The sequence below is a fragment of the Bos indicus genome, chromosome 11 (assembly GCF_029378745.1).
Source record: "Bos indicus isolate NIAB-ARS_2022 breed Sahiwal x Tharparkar chromosome 11, NIAB-ARS_B.indTharparkar_mat_pri_1.0, whole genome shotgun sequence".
Classification (NCBI taxonomy): domain Eukaryota; kingdom Metazoa; phylum Chordata; class Mammalia; order Artiodactyla; family Bovidae; genus Bos; species Bos indicus.
In genome coordinates this window covers 97,949,914-97,972,549 of record NC_091770.1, presented here as the reverse complement: position 1 = coordinate 97,972,549, position 22,636 = coordinate 97,949,914, and the positions used below count along the sequence as shown (strand labels likewise).

General features: G+C 56.9%; 1 protein-coding gene across 1 annotated transcript in view; it reads left to right on the top strand.

Annotated features, from left to right (window-relative positions):
* The first annotated feature begins 748 nt into the window (after positions 1–748).
* NIBAN2 (niban apoptosis regulator 2) overlaps positions 749–22,636 on the top strand; it is a 52,497-nt gene continuing 30,609 nt past the window's right edge. Inside the window, exon 1 of the mRNA XM_019970880.2 lies at positions 749–975. Within this exon, the coding sequence (XP_019826439.2) occupies positions 921–975 (55 nt within the window). The 5' untranslated portion in view covers positions 749–920. The remainder of the gene's footprint in view (positions 976–22,636) is intronic.

Here is a 22,636-nt window from a genome sequence, read left to right as displayed (position 1 = left end):
ATAGTGGGGTAGAATTGAAACACATTCTCCTGGTACCTGTGACCCAACTATGCCCAGCCCCCAAACTCCATGCTGGTCCATGGCTTTTGAATCTGCATCTTTTACAAACTGTACTTTTTTTTTTCTATTCCTGACTTGTCCTGTACCACAAGCCACCTCCGAAGTGAAATACCCACATGCGGAGTCCGAGGAATGCGCGCCTGGCCTTTGAGTCGGAGCTCTCCTTGCTACCTCCCTTTTCCTTGCACTGTTGTGCAAGACGGGCGGGTACACCTTCTGGGGCAGGTCGGATCAAGGCCAAGGAACTTCCTGAGAGCTGGCAGCCGCGGGCGGGGCTGGGGGCAGGGGAGCAGGGGCGGGAGGAGTGCTCTTGGGCGTCGCCTACCGGTCCCCCACGTCCTTCTGGTGTGGCTCTCTTCCCGAGGGGGTCGGGGAAGGTGGGGGGCGTTGACACCCAGGCTGGAACCCCGCAGGCACCCCCATCCTTTCAGACGTCCCCCCACCAGCGCCATCCCTTTCTTCGTTTCGGTCACGGTCCGGTGCGCCCGGCTCCTCGTCTCCCCCATCGGCCTCGCTTTCTCCGACCTCCTCTTTGTTTCTGTCTTGCAGGCGGTCCTTGCATCCCCGGGCCCCTGCCCCGCCCGCTCGCCAGCCACCGAGGAGGGGGCGAGGCTCGAGTCTGGGGGGCGTGGCCTGGCGGGGCTGGGCTGGGCGGGGCGGGGCCGCGGGCTGGGGCGCGAGGCGGAGGCGGCCAGCTAGTGGACCGACGCTACTGGAGCTGGAGCGCTAGCCGGGCAGAGGCCGCAGCCAGGGGCGGCGGGAGCTGGGCGGGCCGGCTCCATGGCGCCAGCGGCGCCTGTTTGAGCAGCGCAGGCAGCGGCAGGCGGCGGCCGGATCGGGCCGCGCGGCTCCTCCTCATCATGGGGGACGTGCTGTCCACGCACCTGGACGACGCCCGGCGTCAGCACATCGCAGGTGAGTCCGGCGCCGCGCAGCTTGCTCCGGGGGTCCGGCGGGGAGCCCCGGCCACGCCCCCATCCCGGCCTGCCTGCTGGGGTCTGCGGAGAGTCAGGCCCCGGGCAGGGCGGGAGTGGCCCAGGGCCAAGACCTGTTGTCCAAGATTGTTTCTCCTACGTCTGGGTGCCCCTTCCTGGCTCCTTCTGAGCCCGCCCTTCCCCCTCCCGAGGGGACTCGAACTTCCACCCACCCCTGGGAGCCGCCGGGTCTCTGGATTCCCGGACACAGTCCCGCAGTCTGAGCTGTGGAAGAGGGCTGCAGCCTCCCCGCTTCACCTTGGGTATCTCTGCCCGGAAGTGGTCCGGGCCCACTCGGCCAGCGTGTCCTGACCTTCCCTGACTGTCCCAGGCCCCGGCTTGCTCTGGCTCCAGACCCAGTACACGTGGCCCAGGCTTCCAAGGGATTGGCCCATCAGGGTCTGAGCCTGAGCCTGGGGAGTGGGCCTAGGAGAGATGGGGTGCACAGGAGGGATGGGTCAGAACCCCTGTCCCTGGCCTCCGGCACAGCTGGGTGCTTCCGCGGGCAGCTTGTTTAGGGGGCTGGTTAAGGCCGGAGCCCAGTCTCCTCAGCCCCCTCCTTCAACCGCGTCTGCTCCCAGCCCTGCACAGTGGCCGCTTCTCTGAGGGGCAGCTGCCCTCTTCCTCCCTGGGAAAGCACAGGGAGTGCTGTAGGGTCCTGCGCTCCTCCTTCCCTAAACCCCAGGAATGGAGAGACAGGGTAAGATCCTCAAGCTGCCTGGGAAACTCAGTTCTGGGGGAGGCTGCCAGGGGGGAATCCCAGCGTCTGTTTCCCATCTGGGATCTCTTGGACAAGTCTCTTAACGTCCTGGCCCCTTAGTTTCCTCCTCTTCGAAATGGGGTGAATACTTTCTTGCTTATTAATCGATTTAAGTGAGCTAATTCACATGGCTTACTTAACACAGCTCTGACATAGGGGAGACCCCACTGTGTGGGACGCTGGTCCACGTACGATGTTGGGGGGCAGTCTATGAGAAGGGAGCCTGTTGCTCTTGGCTGAACTTGCCTTTCTCTGTCCGGTAGACCTAGCACACTGTGTCTGCCTACACTTAGGATGTGTCCTGCCACCCTGTAGAGTTTCAGCAGCTGTGTTCTGCCCACTCAGACCTCTGGAGAACAGGAACCAGGGGTCTCCCAATGCTGTGTTCCCCTCCTTGGCTGGACACAAAGATTTGTCCTGTGACTGGGGTCCTGGGCCCACGGCCGGAGATCCCCTTTTGTGCCAGGCCTGGGGCTGGCCCAACGGTGAGGGTGATGTAGAAGTGAGTCAGACCCTCTCCAGCATCAGACCAGCAGGGGGTTAAGTCCTGGAACACTTGTTTGTAGGACAGGCCTGGACTCTGGGAGGAGGAAGGCTGGGGCGGAGTCTTCCTGTCCCCTCCCTGTTGGTGGCAGCCTCCTGGGGCTCTGTAACAGTCCATCCATTCACGACCTCCTCTTGGGGCCCTCTCACCCCTGCCTGGGTGGGATGTGCTGCGCCTTCTTGAGGGGGGGCGTTTCCCTCCCTCACCCCACACCCAGCTCTGGCTCTACCCCCTTCCTGCCTCCTGGGCTGAGAACTGCCACCTTGAAGGGGAGGAGACGGAGGCCACAAAAGGTGAAGTGTCCTCTCCTGGGCAGGCTTGGGTTTGCTTTGTGGATACCAGGCTGGGTGGAAGAGGGCTGGGCCCACTCAGAGCCTGCTGGCCTCTTTCTTCTCAAAACTTCAGTGCTGTTAATAGCCCTCTTCAGATGCCTCAAATTCCTGGTCCAGGCTCACCTGAGGGGGCTCCTGCAGTACCAGGTGGGAGGGGAGGCAGCCAGCAAGCCTCCAGCCCCCCTCCCACGGGAGGGGGCTGCCTGGGAAATCTCTGGGGAGATTGTCGCATCCTCCTTGCCCCTCCCACGGAGCAGCCAGGGCAGCGGGGCATTTTCCTGCAGGACAATTAAAATTCCAGAGCCCTCCCCCTCCGGCCCAGGGCTGCCCTGTAAAGAAGTCAGCTGTGCTCTGATTTCCGTGGCTCCGTTCCTGTTCAGGTTCTGTGGCTTGGCCGGTGGCTCCCGGGGCTCCTTGCGCACCCTGAGCAGGTGAGTGCCAGCCTGCAAGTCCTGGCAGGGGTCAGGCGCGCTCCTGCCCATGGTGCCGGTTTTTTTTTTTTTTGCTGTCATGGCACCTTTCATCCTGGAATCTCAAAGCTCCTGGCAAGCAGGGGCTTGTTCTCACACCGGCGGCACCATGTGGCTGGTGGCAGGATGGGGAGTTTGCACGGAGGAAGAACCCTGGCCAGGGAGCCAGGAGGCCTGTGTAACCTCAGGCAGCCACTTGCTCTTACTGTCTCGGGGTCTCAGTTTCCTGCTGTGACCGAACCAGTGTGCTCCCTGAGGGCCAAAGTCGCATCCGGGTGTGAGGGCCTTGTTGTTCAGTTGCTAAGTCGCATTTGACTCTTTGCTATCCCATGGACTGCAGGCTTCCCTGTCCTTCACTGTCTCCTGGAGTTTGCTCAAACCCATGTCCATTGAGTCGGTGATGCCATCCAACCATCTCATCCTCTGCTGCCCCCTTCTCCTCCGAAACACCTGCAATGCTTCCCACACGCCTCAGACTTGAGGCAGCTCAGGGTCTCCTAAATCTCTAGCTCAGGTGCCTAAATCTCAATTTTCTTATCTGTAAAATGGGAATAATGACATCATGCAGGTCTGAAACTTAGCCCAGTGCTTGGGACACAGTAAGTGCTTAGCAAACATCTGCCTTTGTTATTGAGATGGTTCTTTATTCTCTGTTCCTGAAAGGGGTCCAGTGTTTGAGTTTAAAGGGAGCAGTTATAGCTGTGGTTAAGGGCTTGTCCAGGGTCTGTCCAGGGTCTGGGGTCAAGGTTGATGCTGGTTTCCTGGATGTAAGAGTCCACCTGGGTTTTGGGAACCTGGATTGCCTTCTGCATTGGCATATGTGTGAGATGGACATGGGTTCTCTGGAGGGGCTCCGGACGGCAGTGAGTGATGGACCCATATGACAAGGAAGGAACTAGGACGTGAAGAGATGGGGGGTTAGGCCAGCTCATAGCTTCTACCTGGTGCAGAGGCCAGGACAAGTGTGGGCTTGCTGGTGGCTCCTGTCAGCGCTATAAGAGGGGTTCTTTGCATATGGTCTGAGCCACATAGACCAAGATGGGACAGGTGAGGGAGTGAGCTCACTGTTGCTCAAGGTATACAAGTAGGGGGTTAGGTGCTGCATTCATGGCAGGAAACCTGGCCCTGCCTGGCATGGAATAGTGGGGGATGGGAGGGGGGCTTCTGCCTCAAGGATGGCCTTAAAGGACTCGACTGTTGCTCTGGAAATTCTGTTGACCAGGATGAAATTGTGGTGGTCAAGGAACTACCTCCCCGCCACTGCCTACATCCACACAGTGCCCTGAGGTTTATCACCTGAGAGGGCTCCTGCCGAAGTTTGCCAGTGCCTGCCCGCTTCCCTTCTGCCAGCCTCACCTTTCCCGTTGCTAATTCTTTTATTAAATAGCAGCTTTATTGAAACGCAATTCATCTGCCAGCCAGTTTGCCCACTGAAAGTGGACCAGTCAATGGTTTTGTATATTCAGAGTCAGGCAACCATCCCCACGATCAATTCAGAACCTTAGGTCACCCATGAAAGAAACTCTCTACCTGTGAGTCGCCACCCCACCCCCCTCGCTTCTCCTCCAATCCTTCCCAATTCTAGGCAACCACTGTTCGTGTTGTGTGATTGCAAAAGTAAGGCACACACAGACAATTTGGGAGTGGAGAAGTGAAAAAAACTGAGAGCTCCTCCACGTTCAATCCCTCTCCCCAGAAGAAACCCCTCCAGATTGGTGTGTCCAGGTCCCCAAACGCCCATGGTTATGTACATACACATTTAGCTCTGTTTACAAAAAGAGGTCCCAGGGTATATTTCTGTGGTTTGACTTTCCTCCCCACCTCAGTATATTGTGAGCATCTTTCCCCGTCAGAACACGAGCCTGCCTCCTCCTCCTGTTGGTGGGTTTCCTTTTGTGCGCGGCGCGGTTTGCTTACCCAGACCCCTGTCAACCAACATGGGGTTGTTGCCAGTGTTTTGCTAGTAACCATGGTGCTGCCCAAACTGCCTTGCATGCATCCTGAGCCAGGTTCCCCTATCAGAGCGGTCTCAAAACGGAAGCCCCTGGGTCACGTTTTGATGGATTGACGCAGAGCCTCTGAAAAGGCGCTCTCCTGACAGCACGTGGTACTTCAGTCCCAAGGATTATCACCCTTTTGGACCATCAGATATGAGAAAAGGGGTATCTTTTTAATTTATTGAACAAAGTCATGAATATCTTTTGTTTGTTTGTTTTCTGAACTGATTTTAAAAGCCTGCCTCTCCTCCTTGGGCCGTGGTTGTGCCTCCCAGGAGTTTAGTGGTGGAGGCTGCGCCTGTCCAGGTGTGTGGCATCCTGATGCTGCCCTGGGCTTTGAGGGAGACCACCAGGCCGGCCGGAAGCAGTGTGCCACCTCCCACCCCCTAACCCCTCCCTCTGCCTCAGCTGCTGCCCTTAGCTTAGGTCTGGGTCAGCCCCTGGAGGTGAGGCGTCTGGGGAGATTCTGCCCTGCTCTTGTGTCGTCTTACATAATGTGCTTTTGTTGGCGTTGACCCTGCCCTCCCCCTTCTCCCCAGCCTCCACTCTGTTCCTTTCCCACCACTGGGGCCCAAGCTCCCGCCTCGCCTGCTCAGAGCTGCCTCCCACCTCACCCCTCCATCCTTCCCACACACGCTGCCAAAGAGCCTTTCTGGACCCAAACTGGGCCGTGGGCCTCCCTCCCCGCCGCCTGAGGAATGAGGTTTAGAGACAAAACTAGGAGGATCAGTCACCACCATCCTGCAAGAATTCATTCTTTAGTGGTATTTCCCTTCTGTGCTTATTGTTACACACTGCTGAGACCGTGACTCAATTCGTGCCTTGCTCCTTGCACTAAATGATGTATAGTAAACATCTCTCCCTGGTCATCAGAACCTCCCTGGAAGCATTCTCCAAAACTCCATCTTTTCCGCCCAAGGCCATCTGTGCAGACGTTTTTCTTAGCCTTTTCCCCTAAGGCAGGACATCGCCAGGCTCCCCTGTGACCAAATAGGTGGTTTTCAGGGGCAAACTGAGTCACTATGTTTGTCTCCTTTCCTGCTCCGGTCAGCTTCCCTGCTGAAGAGAGACTCATCCACTTGCCCTCCCCTCCCCCAGCCCACAGCCTGCTCCCACCAGCCTGGGCATTTCAAGGGAGGTCCATTCCTGGGAGCCCCCCTGATGCCTCTAAGCACCTTTTCTTGGGAGTGGGCTCAAAGGGGCTGCCGGTGAACTGGGGTGGGGGGACACGGACTGATGTCCATGGCATCTGGGTGTGACCGACTGTATATGTCCTGCTGCTTCTCTTGAGGGCAGTCCACTGATTTGTCTCCTGCCAGAGGATGAGAAGATAGAGGAAGGAGGGGCCGCTCCTAACCTGTCCGCTTAGTCCTTGTTTAACTGAGCACTTATTCTGTGCCAAGCCTTCCTTTGTCTCTTTGAATCTACACCCTCCCCCTCCCTTCCCAGCATCTTACTGGCCGTGGTTGGGAGCACACGGACAGAGAAAGTCAGTGGCCAGGGAGACAGCATGGAAAAGGGCCCAGAGAGAGGCAGGCGCTGGGGAGAAGGGGGCTGGAAAGGGAGGAGCTGAGTGGGAAGAGCGGCGTGTGTCAGAGGCCCCCTCCGGTCATTACTCAGCCCGACTCCAGTCTGTCTTTGGTCAGTCCTGCCCTCCAGCCGGCGCCCCCTCCTCCTCCTCCTCCACAGACCGAGCTCATGACTCACTCCAGCCCGGGTCTCCTCCTCGCAGCATCCTTCTGCGGTCGCAGAAATTCCTCAGCTGCTTTTCCTTCCCCTGCCCCGCCCCCACCCACTTCCCTGCCTGCGGAAGAAGGGTTTTCTGAAGACGGTGCCGGGCAGCGTTGGAAGCAAAGATGGAGGTTTCACACCCTCGAGGGTGGAGCAGAGCCATGCTCCCGCTTCCCGGTCGGATCTTGGGGCCTGAGTCACGGAAACGCTGCAATCTTTCTGATCACACAGATTTTTCAAACTGGAAGAACAGGAAGTGCCCATCTCTCCAGGGCCCCTGGTTCCACCCCCACCCCCGGGAACCATCTCAGTGTATAGTGTAGATGTGCTTGGGTGGAGGGACCTACCTGGTGACACAGCGGATGGTAAGACAGAAAGAAACAGGGAGTCCTGGGCAAGGCTGTGCAGGCAGACGGCTTGGGTTCGAGCCCGAGCTTTGGCACCCGATGGCAGGTCGGCCACCCTCTCTGAGCCTCCCTGTCTCCCTTCTGTAAAAGAGATTGAGAGTGCGGGTTTCTCAGGGTGTAGAATCAAGAGTGACAGCCCCTGCCCGGCACAGCCCGGGGCTGGTGAGCCATGAGAACACAGCACATGGTAGCTCTGATGACTGACACTTCCCAGACAGACATGGGCCGGGTCTGTCCTGCAGCCTCTGGCCCCCAGGCCCTTGCCATGTGCTCCAGGAAGTTGGCACACCCCAGGTTGAGGAGCCCCCAGACTCTGGCCCTGGACAGCTGCAGCGGTCAGTAGGCACCTGGGGGTGGAGGACTGACACAGGCTGTGAGTCTGCTGACGCAGCAGAGTCAGTCAACATCGTTGCCTGCGCTGTGCCCGGTGTTGGGCAGGGCCCAGAGAATAAACAGGCAAAAGACAGATGGGAACATACCCCTCGCCTGGCCGTGTGTCCAGATTTATTTGCTTGGTCTGGGTTTCTGTTCACTGATTGCTCTTCCGACTCAGACCAATGGCTCTGCCTCGCTCTGTGCCTTTTCTCTCCATCTGTGACCCCAAGACCAGGATCTACTTACGGGCATTCTCTGCCTCTGAATATCCTTTCCTTGTGGTCTTGAGATGCCTCCTAAAGGCAGGACTGGGTGGGTTTGGATGTTAGAAGTTGAAGGGGAGGGTCCCCATCTGTGTATCTGTGAGACCCCGCAGGTTCTGCAGTGGGCTCTGGCCCTGGACACTCTTGGTCATTCTTTTATTCATTCACTCAATAGTTATTGATCTCCTACTGTGTGCCAGGCATTGTGCTGGATACCAGTGGCATACTGTGTCCCAAGCTCTTCCAGTGGCCCCTGCCCATGTGGTACTGCCTGGCTGGCTGCCCGCCCCTCTGCAGGGTGAGGGGTATCCTCAGGGGGGCAGACCTTCAGTGGGAAAGTGTGAGGGATGACTGGTCCAGTGGGTGAGGAGGGATGGGGTGAAGAGAAGGGAGCCACAGGGGCTGGCCTTGAAGAAGAGGGGACCCTGTCCTGAGTGTCCTGGGGAGGCCTAGGAGGGTGGGTGAGAGGAGGAGAGCCCAGTGATGAGAGGGTCCGAAGCAGTGTGGATAGGGTACAGTCAGGGTACGTGTGTGTGTGTGTGTGTTTATATGTGTGTGTGTATTTGACTTTGTGTGTATGTGTAAGTGGGGTGATGGGGCAACAAGCCTTGGTGATGGTGATGTGTGAGGTTGGGAAGACCTGGTGCCAGTTCTTGGTCCCGTGGGATTGATGGACCCCATCAGTTTGTTTTGGGCTTCCCCAATGGCTCAGCGGTAAAGAATCTGTCTACAGTGCAGAAGACACAGTAGATGGGTTTGATCGCTTGGTCGGAAAGATCCCCTGGAGGAGGGCATGGCAACCCACTCCAGTATTCTTGCCTGGAGAATCCCATGGACAGAGGAGCCTGGCGGGCTATAGTCCATAGCGTCATAAAGAGTCGGACATGACTGAAGCGACTAGCACATAGGTTTTATTGAGGTAATCCGTGGTCCTGCAACCCTGCTTATCATTCCCTTGATGATGGGAGACTCACTCCCTTTGTCAGCAACTCTGTGTATGAGACCTTTTCTTCCAGGGGCAGAGTGGGAAGAGGTCTGGGCCTGGATTCTGAGGACCTGACTTTGAGATCTGGTCTCAGTGGCCCCGTCACTTGGCAGATGGCATCCCTTCTCCGGACCTCAGGTTCCTTATCTGTCGAGTGGGTCTGCGGTAGCCTAGACATGCTAGATTGTTGTGAGGCATCAATGGGATGATGTCCCGTTGTCACCAGTCCGTCCTGTTGTGTATCGTCTGTGACAGGGTGTTGGCTGAGGGAGTCCCTCCTCTCAGGAATCAAAAGTGCAGGGCGTGGGCCAGGGTGCTGGGGGGCAGGGTCCACATGCAGGGCCAGGGACTCCAGTGGGTAACCGGGCACCCAGGAGGAGCAGAGGAAGAGTGAATTGTGGTTTGGGGACTTCCCTGGCGTTCCAGTGACTAAGACTCCATACTAGCAATACAGGGGGGTCCAGGTTCGATCCCAGGTCAGGGAACGAGACCCCACGTGCCATAACTAAAGAGGCCACATGCCTCTGCAATGAGGACTGACGCTCGCATGTCCTGTAACTAAGACCCGGTGCATAGATGTACATAAATATATATTTTTTTAAAGATTAAAAAAAAAAGAATGAATTGTGGTTCAGAAAGTGTGAACCCCACTTCCACACCCACACATCTGTGGCCACGCCGGCCACAGCTGCTGTCCCTCCTTCCCATGCCCCACGCCGAATGGAGCTGTTTTGTGTCCATCCAAGTTTGTTAAGCCAGAATCTTCTAGAACAGGAGTCCCTTGGGCCAGAAGCTACTCACCCTCTTGTGCTTAACCCGCCTCTAATCCTTCCCACCTGCCAGGAGCCATTTACAGGTGCAGGCTGGGAGGCGAGAGCCTGAGGGCTGCTGCCAGGTGACCTTTGGCAAGTCCTGTCTGGCCCCCCTTTGCCAGTCTGTGCAACCGGGCACGAGCACAGTCTCTAGTGGCTTCCTGGCTCTGACCTCGTGGGAGCCTGTGGGCCTTGGGCTGTGTTGAAGGCAGGTGCCTAGCAATTATTTAGTGCATAATGCCATCTTGCTGTGGAGGGACGTGCCTTCTTTGAGAACTGCCCTGTGCTGGTAGAAGGGATGAAGCAGGGACACAAGCCCGGATCTCATGGCCTCATGCCATCCAAGAAGCTTCCATCAAGCTGAAGGCAGTGTGGTTTGTGTTACAAAGACACTGGGTCTTTATGTTTCCAAAGTGCATATTGGTTTTAAACTTTGGTCAGCCCAACTCAAGAGGCAACGTGTCCGGCCTTGACAAAGAGGCAACTGGCTTCTGCCCCAGAAAGCCCCGTGGCCTTGGGCAGGTTTCCCATCATAAAGTGGGAAGGTGATCCCTGCGACGATTCTGGAAGGCAGTTGTTCCTGGCATGTGGAACCCACTGGGTACATGGCAACCCCCTTTTGGCTGAGTCCTGGGGGAGGAGTGGTGTCCTTAGCCTGCCTGGGAATTCAGGAGTGATGGGACCTCTAGAGGGGAGTGCGCTGACAGCCGCACTTCTGTTTCCATTTTAGCTTTTGCTTTTTAGTTTGTGTTTTTGGAAGTGTTCCCTGGAGGTGCGGGTGGAAAGGGGAGAAAAGAGAAACTGGACTGAAGCTTTGGGGAGTCCGGGCTCCGCTGGGCTGCGGAGCTGTGGTTAGCGTGGAAGGGGTGCTTGCGGTTTGCTTGTGGTCTGGGCTGCTGCGGCCACAGCGCCCCACTTGCCCGTGTTCGGAGCTTGCCGACGGGCCGTGGCCGCTCTCCTTTCTCTGGCCCAGTCCCTCCTCCCTCGAACCAGGAAGACTCCTTTGCGGTCATCCGACCAGTTCCCTCCTGTTTTTGTAACTGAGTAAACTGAGGCTTGGAAGGAGGAGAGAGACATTCCCAGGGTCTCAGAGGACAGGAACCCGCAGCCCATTCCATTCCTGTACGCCCCAGACAGCAAGGACGAGTCAGGAAGGAGCGCCGGGCCTGGGTGGGGCCGCGAAGGTTATAATTTTGAACACAGAGTAAACAAACAAGCCCTTCGTGAGAGAAGCGGGCCTGTGCCGGCCTCCCAGATAGGCCTGTCCACACGCAGACAGCGAGGTGTTGTGGAGGATTAAAAAAAGCCAGCTCCCTTCCCCTCCACCCCCGCTGCCACATTTTAAGCTGCCAGGAAGAGGAAGGGGGAGAGGCCGGACCCCCTGGGACGACCACTGCTCCGGCCAAGGGCACGCTCTGCAGTGTCGGCTCTCTGTGCGGCTTTCAGCAGGACACTCTCCCTCTCTGGGCCTCAGTTACCCCCTCTCTAAAATGGGGGTGACCCCTCTCTCAAGGAGAGGGAGAGCCGCAGGGTGATTTGTGCCGAGTGACTGAACACAGTGAGCCCTTTCTCTCTCCCTGGCCTGAGTCTTTGTGGCCGGAGGCGAGGCCCCTCTTGGGGCGGCAGGGTGACTTTCTCAGGCTGGCCTGCTCCTCCTGGGAGACAAACCTCCACTCTTGGTCAGGCTGTCGCTGGCTGCCCAGCTCAGCTTTCCTGTTTTCCTGTTGAGATGGTGGCAGAATTTGGGAGGAACTGCTTCTGGGGGCCTCCCCCGCAGGCAGAGGGGCTGGGCTATGGTCGGGCCTGGACACCCTGCCTCCCCGAGTGGGGGCCCAGGAGACTTCCCATATGGGGAGGGGGCAGAGCCCCTCTGCTCCCCTCCCCTCTTCCTGAGTACCCCCACTGTGGCTTCTGAGAGTCCAGCGCTGTGGACGGGAGTTTGGCGGGCATGGCCTCCGCCTTGGGCCTCAGCTTACCCCGTGGTTCAGTGAAGGAGATGGATAAGTCTCTGGAGGGCCCACTGGGCCAAGTTCTAGACCTGTAGAGGCCCTGGAGGACCCACAGACTAAGCGCACAGCCAGGAGCACTGTTCCCTGGGGCCACTCTCATGGCTGCGTTGGGGCCTCCTCTGGGCGCCTCCCCAGGGTTCTTGCCGGTGACATGAGCACCACGAGGTGGTCAGTGTGGCCTCACAGGACAGAGCTGGCTCCACCAGCTGCTAGAACAGTTACTGTAGCTCTTGATGCCTTGGTTTCACCAGCTGTAAAATGGGAATGATAATACCACTTCACTTATTAGCTATGATTTAATAATATAAAGGATAATTTGCATTATGTGCATTGATCAGTTATGTTTACGCATATTTAACACAGTGCTGGGCATAGTGAACGCTCAATAATCAATAGCTATTATTGACATTTGTTAGTTTAAATTAATTGCTTAGCAGTGAGTGAATGAGTAAATGTCCTGCAAGGTTTCCATCTCAAAGCACGAGACGTTATTTGGACCTGAAGTTACTTGGAAGGAGGATCTGGTGGGTGCTGAGAGTGGGGTCGGAGGGTGGGGCAGACGTGGGCAGGGTCAGAGCCCTGGCTGGTTCTGACTTCCCCTCGGCCTGTCTGGAAGGAGGGTTTGCCTTCTACCTCGTGTCTGAGACCGCAGGCCTGGAGCGCGTGCGGCCGTGCACACAGCTTCCTTCCTCCCGGCGTGTATTCCTCTCCATCTGACTCACACTGGCTTTGAGTCTTTTGTTCTTGTCCTTGAGCCCCAGGGGTGAGGCCTGGAGAGGCAGGGCCCAGGGACTCACTCTAGGATGGGCTGACCCTCCCCCAGCTCCTGACCGCTCTGTGCTCTGGGCCTCCAGGACTGAGCCCTGGTGTGACAGGTGGGGGACGCGACCCTTGGGTCCTGGTGCCCCTGCTGACTCACTGTGTGGCTGGCACTGGAGCACAGCTTTACCCCTTGAGGATCCACTGTATGCTTGGTACCCAAACCAAGCATGCCTGGGCCCTGCCCACCTAGAGCTCAAGGCTCGGCCGGAGAGATGCAGCATATAAGTGCTTACCAGCCGGTCATTAATTAAATAATTATCAGAGGGTGCATCGTGATGAGATGACCATGCTCTTAGAGAATTCGCCTGCGTGGGCCCTGGAGGTGCTTGTCTGAGGGCTCTCTTGGCAATAACTGTCGCTGGCTGCCCAGCTCAGCTTTCCTGTTTTCCTGTTGAGATGGTGGCAGAATTTGGGAGGAACTGCTTCTGGGGGCCTGCCCTGAGGGCAGAGGGGTGGAGGCCCAGGGACTCACCCAGGGTCCCTCAAACGACTCAAGTCCCTTCCCCTTTTGGTGTCTCAGTTCCTGGTCAGAAAAATGGACCCTTCCAGGACGGGTACTGTGACAAGCTGGGGTCCTGCCCCTGACCCCACCCAGGGCTTGGGTGGTCATCTGGGTTTTAGAACAATGACCATCGGCATTGGGTGCTTCTATAGGCTGGGTGGGGAGGGGCTGCCCAGGGTGGGTGGTCCTCACCATCCCCCACCACCAGTGGGAGTGATGGCAGAAAGGAGGCAGAAGCCCCTGGTGAATCCGCCTGGCCAGTCCACACCCCGAATTTACCTGAATACAACCAGATGGTTACATTATAGCTGGGTTACAACAGAAAAAAAAAAAGGAGGGAAACAATCTCTGAAAGAAAGTGAAAGTGTTCGTCACTCTGTCATGTCCTACTCTTTGCAACCCCATGGACTATATAGCCCACCGGGCTCCTCTGTCCACTGGGAGTCTCCAGGCAAGAATATTGGAGTGGGTTGCCATTCCCTTCTGCAGGGGATTTTCCCAACGTAGGGATCAAACCAGATCTTCTGCATTGCAGGCGGATTCTTTACTGTCTGAGCCACCAAGGAAGCTCAAAACAATGTCTATCAGTAGGTAATGTTCAATGGTGTAACATGTGGCCATTGAAAGTAAAGAGGAGCCGGGTGTCTGCAAGTGCATACTAGGTCTGTGCAGGTGTAGGAAAAAAAATGAAAGGAAATTTATCAGCGTGTTAATAGAGATTTGGGGGGGGTGGTGGTAGGATAATGGATTATTTAATTTTTTTCTTCCTTCTCTCTTGTTGTCTTTTGCATGGTTAATATATCAAATAAAAAAGAATAGCCTGTATTTGGGGGGAAAATTTGGCTGTCTTTTGGGGGAAAATTTTAGTCTTTTAATTCCAGAATCAGAGCCATCTTGGCCTAATGAGAGCCTCCACGGGGTGGTTGCAAAGCACAAGGTGGGCCTGGAGAAAGGGAGAGGGTAGAGAAGGTTCTGGAAGTGCTAGGGGTGGGGAGTTGTTAAGCTGGGTCTCGAAGGTCAGGCTGGATTTTGGCCACCAGAGTTGGGGTACAGACAGGTGCCCGTCTGTGGAGGGGAACAGGTGGACTGTAGCTAGAGAGAGGGGGCAGGAGCCCTCCTGGTGCATCCTTGAGAGCCTGGCAGGGGAATCGGGGGAAAGGAGCCCTTTCTCATCAACACTTCTTAGCTGGACTTTAACAAGAGGGTTTTATTTCTGCTACTCTGGGGAAGAACAGTGAAAGAATGTTAAAGTGAAGTTGCTCAGTCGTGTCTGACTCTTTGCGACTCCATGGACTGTAGCCTACCAGGCTCCTCTGTCCATGGGATTTTCCAGGCAAGAGTACTGGAGTGGGTTGCATTTCAGTAGCAAGTGTTAACTCTGTGTCTAGCCCGGAGATACCTGTGGCCAGGGATGGATGAGTTGGAGTGGGGAGGGGTTCAAGCTAGTGGTGGTGGATTGATTCCCCAGCACACAGTCTTTCTGCACCAGGCTATCCCCCTGCAGCATGTAGAAAGGCTCCAGAACATTCCATTATGGACCCAATAGCCTGCCTTTTAACTTGCTCAGCCAAACCCCTATTGCTGAACACGGGTTGTTTCTATTTTCCACTGTTGCAAACAGTGCTCTGTTGGACAGCCTTAATCATTTCCATGGGATTAATCCATCGATTCCACCATTGTTCTCAGTGCCAGGTCGTGTGCGGGTCTTGGGGTGCTCGAGCTGGGGAGGCAGCTTCTCATCCTCACGGAGACCCTTTTCTGGGAGGAAGGACTCAGTATAGAACCCTAGCCAAGATTAGGGGTGGGGTAAAGGCCTCTCTGGGACCCCAGGGAGAAGTGACCCAGACTTGGAGGATCAGGGAAGGCTTGTTAGGAGAGGGGATGTCTAGGTGAGACCCAGGGGATGAAGGCAGAAGAGTCATAGGCAGAGGGTTATCTCTTCAGAGACCCAGAGCTGAGAGAGTGCAAGCATTTGAGGGAACCGGAATTTCCCAGAAACTGGTGATTATTGCCATGGTTCCTGCTGGCCATGGCAGCAGCACCTCCACGGGCACTGCATTTTGGTGGTCATTTTTCAAAGTGCTGGGGCATCTGTCCCTCTGTAGGGCTGGGATGTTCTTGTGAGGGACACAGGAGCAGGGTGATGTGCCTGCCCCAGGTGACAGTCCTGCAGATACCCCCCCTTTCCACCCCCGGCCCCCTCACCGCCCAGGCTCAAGGGCGGAGCCTGCTCAGCTCCAGTTTCCCAGGCCCTGTGCAGGTGCTGTATCGTTTGACAGAATCTGCCAGAAGAGGAAACTGAGGATCCGAGCTTAGGTGACAGCTCGGTTTGCGTGCCGGGGTGGTGACCTGGTCTCTGCTGATGTGTGACCTTGGACTGGCCCGGCTGGCTCCAGATGCAGCCTCACCTTTGTAGGAAGCATCCCACTGGGATGGGAGAGCCGCTGGCAAACACTCCTCCCGGGGCTGGGAAGGGTCTGTCCCCAGGCCTGAGCTGACTTTTCTGGAAAACCCCAACCTCTCCCTGTGCCTGAAGATGCCCGGGAGACCGAGTCGAGCGCTCTGGTGTCAGCTCACAGTCAGGGACAAGATTTCCTGTGCACAGTTGCCCTGCTTGGTGCTGGGGATCAGTCATGAATGAGACAGACAGGGTCCCTGTCCTCATGGGAGTAACACACCAGTTAATTGTCAAGACTGAGTTGTGCTGTTGACTCAAGGGGTTCTGCCCTGAATGAGGGTTGTGGCTGTCAGGGACAGTGACAGTTGGAGGAATGCTTTGAGGGTCCAGGGAGATGGAATCCAGCTCCTTCACTGGGCAGATGGGGAGCTGGAGAGCCAGGGTCACCCGGCGGCAGTCAGGTGCCCAGACTCAGACCCCAGCGATCTAAAGCCTGCATCTCTGCCTGGAACTCATGCTTAGAATCTATCATTACTGCCCAGGGAGAGATGGCACCCCCTCCCAACTCATCTTCAAGGGACCCCTGGAGAAGCAGACACAGAACATGGGCCTGTTGGCCAAGAGCAGAGTTTCCACAGGCGGGGGGGCACACTGGCACCTGGAATGAGGCGTATAAGGTGGGGTCCTCTGGCGCCCGAGGAGACCCGCAGCTGCTGACCCCAGGGTGGGGCAGGGCCCGTGTCTTCTGCTGGCTATGGGAGTCTTGTTATTTGAATAAACTTTCCATTTTCCATCTGCATGAAACCTCTCCATGCTGAGGGTTGCTGGCATTCCAGCCCAGGATTGGGTTTCCTTCTGGCTCAGCAGCAAAGCTCATGAGTTAATTTTCAGAGTTGATCATCTTCCTTCTCCCTCCTCTCTCTTTCCCTGGGCTTGTCTCCCTTTGCGGGCCCCCACCCCACTTCCCACTGGACCCAGGGAGCCAGCACAGCAGGCAGCTGTGTGTGTGTGTGTGTGTGTGTGTGTGTGTGTGTGTGTAAGCGAGGGATAGAGTGATGGATAGGAGGATGGATGGATGGATGGTAGATAGGTGGAGCAGGGGAGAGGTCTGGGTCCCGAGGCAGCTAGGGAAGCAGCTTGGCTTGGACTTAGAGAAAAGGGTGGTGTCAGAGGGCATCAGCTGATGAAATGTGTGGGATGTGTGTCTGGGTTTAGCCCTTCTTCCGTTAGGCTTTGGCCACAGTAACTGGCACTTACTAGTGATTGCTTGTTATTAGAACGGTAGCTGGCATTCATTGGGCTCTTCCAACGGTCAGGCAGAGTGCTAGAAACACATTCTGAGGTAGTCCTCACAAGAGCTCTGTGAGGTGCATGCTATTCTTACCCCATTTTATGGATAAAAAAACAGGTTTGGGAAGGTCACCGGCAGTTGCAGAGCTAGATCTGTTTTTACTGCTAACCTGCCTCCTGGGACAGGATCTTCTCCGCAACCTCCTTGCCAATTGGCCATCGGACTCCTGCTTGTATGCCTCCAGGGACAGGGAGCTCCCTACTCTAATAGGGTCACCTGTCCCACCGCTGGGCACCCGAGATAGAAAGGCCCTTGTGGATCCTGTCTGCCGTGGTGGGTCACTCAGAACAGGCTCCATGGGCATGACTGTGCCTGACTTCCCATAGCATCGCTCTTCCCTGGGAATCTTCCAACCCTTTTGTTGTGGGAGATGAGCTAAGTTCTCCCTCCTTGCCTGTAGCAGTCCTTACCTGGTACTCAGCCCTTTACAGTGTCATTCGTCACATACCGAACAAGCCTGAGCAAACTTGATGCTGACACCATAGAGGTATTTTCATTAGCATTGAGCTGGACGTCTTAGTCAATTCAGTAAGACACAAAGGGAAAAACAGAGAGCGCGGTATGAATACGAGACGTATTCATTCAAAGCACTTTCCCAGCTAGCCTCGCCCGTAGCCTTGTCCACCTGTGAGTCCACCTGCGGGAAGCAGAGGCTCAGAGATACAGGGAGCTCGAGAAACCGCGTGGTGAGGAGCAGACGCACTGTGGTCCCCCACGGTCTGGTGGCTTGCGGTTTGTCGGGGTTTGCTTTCTGAATCTTCATTGATGTTTCTCCGTGCACTTCCTCTTTCTCCCCACCTTTGATTTCCCTCCTGCCCCCACCCCCTCCCCCCTGGACCCAGGGATCCAGCCCTGCAGGCACGTGTGTGTGTGTGTGTGTGTGTGTGTGTGTGTGTGAGAGAGAGAGAGAGAGAGAGAGAGAGGGAGGCGGGAGGGATAGAGTGATGGATAAGCAGATAGATGGAATTTCCCTTTCTGAGTGGTTAACCTCTGAGGGCCCAGGGCCCCAAACGAGCGGACCCCAAGTGTGTCACCTTCCTCAGAGCGGCCTGCTGAGGGGCCAGGTAGCTGCTATTTTGGTTCTGTTTTTCTGGTCCCCATTTCATGGCGTGAAACACATCGCAGAAAACGGCTGGTAGCACAGGTGGACACACTGTGGGACCCCTGAGCTTGTGAAAGACCCCACTGCGCGCCTGACCACCCCTCTGGTGGCCACCCTCGCTCCAGCGGGTGCAAGTCCTCCTGTGGGTCGTTCAGGCGTCATCATTGACTGCACCGGCCCCCGTATGCTGAGGCTCTGGGGCTTCCCTCATTTCCCTGATCCTTATGAAAACCCGACCAGGTGGGTACTATTCTTCCTCCCACTTTACAGCCCAGAAAACTGCAATTCAGAGAGAATTAAGCCCCATGTCCAAAGTCCTACAGCTAGTGAGCCAGTGAGGTTAGTATTGGAACCAAGACTGAATTCCAGAACCTTGACACTACGCCCTTCTGTGAAAGTGCCCTTCTTGACCTAGGAGGGTACTCACAGATGTGTGTGGAAAAGATGAATGTTTCGCTGAATGCGTGTCTAAATCTGTGCTTTCCCTGTGTCTTCTGCTTGGCACGATCTCCCTGCCCAGCCGTCCTCCTTCGCCTCACCAGCACCCCTTCATGTCTCGGGGGCCACCTCCTCCTGGAAGTCTTCCCTGATCCTGCAGGCTGGGTTAGCCATCCCTCCTCTGGGTTCTGCTACCCCCAGCTGGGGACTTACCGTGTCCCATTGTAGGTTTTGTTGACAGTCTGTCTCCTTTGGACAATGGGGACTGGGTGTGTCTGACTCACTCCTGAATGCTCAGTGCCCCGTGGTTGCTGAGTGAATGAATGAATGAGGACACGAAACCTTTCTCAGCCAGCACGATGGAACCCCGAGACCCTCACCTGTCCTTGGCTCTGCCCCCGACTCTGCCCCCCGCCACCCTTTAGGTTGACCCTGAGCTGGTCGACAGAGGATGTGGACTGCTGCTTGGTGGCTGCAGGGAGGGGCTGGGTGGCGATGCTGGTTGCCAGGCTGGTCGTGGAGGAAGGGCTTGGGCAGTGAGCTCTGCCTGGGCACCTCAGGGTCTTAACTCCAGTCTGGGCGCTAAGGGGACAGTGGACCTGTGGCGGGCACTTGCCAGTGCGAGGGTGCTGTGGCAGAGGGCCCTGGGTGCCTGGTCCAGCCTCAGCACTCTGCACTTTGGGCTGAGAGCAGGCATGTGTCGTGGGGTACCATGGCCTCAGGGCAGTCGTGACCCGTGGGCAGGCCCCAGGTTATAAGGGTTCAGGCTCCAGGGGGCATGGTGAGGAAGAAAAGAAGAGCATGGAGGCGAGGGATGCTGCTGAGAAGCCAGTAGGAACAGGGACTGGGCGGGTGGAGGTTAGTGTTTACAAAATCACCGTCATAGATGAGCCGCCTCTGTGCCCAGCCTGATGACCACAGCTAATTATCCCCAGTCCACAGAGGAGAATACTGAGGCTCAGGCGAGGCCCCGGACCACTGGGCTAGGACTTGTCCCATGTCTGTCTGGCTCCCAAGCCAGGGCTCTCTCTGGGGCAGGAGGATGGGGGACGTGGAGCCAGGTGGGCAGGGTGGGAGGTTGGTCCTCCAGGTGGCCTTTGACCTTCCTTTCCTCCCTGAGTGGCTCTGTTGGCCTGGGATGTGGCCTTGGCCGTGGCAGGTCTGGTGCAGGAAACCAGACTGGGGAGCCCAATCCCAGACGTGCTCCCCGGAGTGGAAGGGGGCCCCCCTCCCTGTCCTGCCCTGGGTGGAGGGTGCTGCAGGGGCCCTGGGCACCCCTTCTTCACCCGCCCGGCTTGGGTCTGTGTTCCCAGAGAGCAGGGACTCCTGGGTCTGGGCTCCCAGAACAAGCCACCAACTGTCGGGTGGTGCCCGCAGCCGACTGGGGGCTCTGCCAGGCAGCGAGGGAGGGGCCGGAGGGGATGAGAGAGCTTTTGTTTCCCTCTGCCTCCCACTGAGGTGGCCTCCTCCTCCTCGAGGTGTCAGGGCAGTCCCCGGTGGGCGGGTCTGCGCTCTGCCTTTCTGGGGTGGGGGGCACTCCTCTGGGCCTTCACTTCAGCCCCCTCCCCCGCTCCCAGCTCTGATCTCCCAGCACACACACTCTCCCACCAGAAGACCTGCCTCGCTGAGCCGTGGTTAAATATTTGCTAAGTGAGAAGAGCTGTAAAGGCAGCTTTGTAAGCGCTCCTGGCCGGCTCCTCCTGGCCCACCCCCCGCCGCTGCCTTGCCCCAAAGCTGCCTTCGTAATGGGAGACCCAGCTAGCCGCCTCCCCAGGCCTCCGGGGCCACCGTTTCGGCATCTGAAACCGGGTGACCTCCCACCAGGGGCTGTTCCTTTGGCACGTGTTTGTCGAGCACCCACCTGGCCTAGATATAAGCCTGGTGTTGCGTCTCTGTCTGTGGCGGGTGGTGATACAGTCATGACACTTGCAAAAAGCCCCCAGGAGAAGCAGGGGCTGTGGTGGTGGAGTTTCCAGGGGACTGGATTTGTCTGGGGGGTGGTCCTGAGGGCCAGGCGGAGACGGTGGGCTCTGGGAGAGCGTTCCAGGCCAGAGACCCCCAAGACCAGAGGCAGGTTCCCTCGCTGGGCACTGAAGCCCCTGGATTTGACTCCCTCACTGCCCTCACGGGGAGCTGGGCCTTGGCTGCCTCTTCCCTGCTCCTGCAGCCTCAGTTTTCTCATCTGCCCAGTGGAGAGCTTGGACTTGGATTTCACAGAGCCCTTCCCAAGTCCAGTGGCCTGATCAGCGTATGTGCCTGGCCCGTTAGCGAGGGAACACGCCAGGGCAGGGCTTTCACAGGTGCTGAAGGTTATGATAACAGCTACAAACCTTCATAAGGCTCATGTGGCCCTTTGTTAGCAGCAAAACCCAATATCTCCTGCAGGACTTTCGTAGGTGCTGAAGGTTATGATCATAGCCACGAACCTTGCGCTTTGACTGTTAACAGAAACTGTCGTCTCCTGAGGACCCCAGGTCACCAGGTGAGCTGAGGGCAAGACTCTCATCTTATGCCCGTTTTGTTGTTGTTTAGTTGTTAAATTGTGTCTGACTCTCTGCGAGGCTACAGACTGTAGCCCACCGGGCTCCTCCATCCACGGGGTTTATAGATGAGAAAACTAAGCCCAGAGAGGCCATTGGCAGCTCAGATTTGCTTCTTGCTTCAAGCTCGGCCCTGGAACACACCTGCCTCTGTGAGAAACCCGCTCTCCTCTCCTAACAATGGTGCTGTGCTGGGCACCTGGCTTACAGACGTGACCAAGGTGCCAGCCTGACCTGGGGAGCTGCTGGGCGAGTGGGGAATGTGTCAGAGAGAGTCACTGAGGACTCCTGAGCGCCTTCTCCATGGCCTGCACAGTTCTCGATACTGGGGTAGAGCGGTGAGCAGAGCCTGGCTTGGCTTTGTGTCCTGGTTTTGCTCATACCTCTGTGATGCTGGGGAAATCACTTCATCTCTCTGAGCCTCCCTTTCCTCCTCTATAAATGGGTTTAACAGTTAACTCTGAAAGTGAAAGTATTAGTTGCTCAGTCGTGTCCAACTCTTTGCGACCGCATGTGCTGTAGCCCGCCAGGCTCCTCTGTCCATGGGATTCTCCAGGCAAGAATACCGGAGTGGGTTGCCATTTCCTTCTCCAGGAGGTCTTCCCGACCCAGGGATGGAACCCAAGTCTCCTGCATTGCGGGCAGAATCTTTACTGTCTGAGCCACCAGGGAAGCTCTAGGTGAGGGTTAAAGGAAATAACGTAGATGATAATTGTTAACACATATGGCAGCTGCCTCTGTGCCTGGCACTGGGCTAAGTGTTGCATGCATTAGCTCATGCCCCACTTATTATTATAATTACATGCAAATGTGAAACTGCAGAGCCTGTGATGGAGGAAATGAGGTCTGGCTAAGAGTTTGAACTGTATTAACGAGGGGCAAGGGAGCTTCAGGCAGAGGGTGCAATACAAGGCACTGGGGAGGGAGGCAGGACTGAGAGCCTGGATCCAGTCTGGCTTGGTGTGTTCACTGGGGGCAGTTTTCCAGGCCCTGTGGCAGGTGCTGAGAGTTCAGCAATGGATGAACTTTGGTCTCCGAGGTCCAGTGAGATCCTTTAAGAAGGGCTTGGTGTGACTGTTTCCCATGTGTTGCCACAGCCCGAGAGCCTGGGTTCAGGTCCTAGCTTGGAGTTGGGCTCCAGCCCTTGACAGCTGGCTGACCTGGGACAAACCAGCAGGTCTCACAGCCTCTGTTTCCTCTGCAGGGGAGGGTGACAGATGTCCCCACCTCCCGGGGCTCGGCCAGGGCTCTGTGACAAGTCCCCCTGCAGGGCTGGGCATCTCCAGTTGGCATCATGCCTCACCAGGTGTGTGATGCCAGGTGAGCTCCCTAACTGCCCCCACGCTTCCATTTCCCACACTGAACACGGTGGGTGGGGGTGGGGTGGTGAGGACCCTCCCTCCCAGGGCCGTTTTCATCTCCACGTGAGGCATGGGGCCAGCGCACGGTCAGGGGTCAGTCATTCCCAGGCCGTGGTGGGCCATGGGCTGCCAGATTATGGGAAGATACCTTTCCTTGTTCATAACTGGCCCCAGGGAAGGGGTACCCAGCAGAGGGTCCCTTTGGGGCGCCTGAGGCCAGTCGGGAGGAAGCTTCGAGGGTGGCAGCCCCCTTCCTTGGGGAGGAGGGCGCTGGGCACTTTCTCGTAGTCCTGGGACCCCTGCTGCAGCTCCCGGGTTGGGCATTGGGCATTCCTTTCTGCGGTGAGAAATCTCTGGGGCGTGTGTGGGGAGCTGTATTGCTCAATGGGGTGGCGGCTCCCCA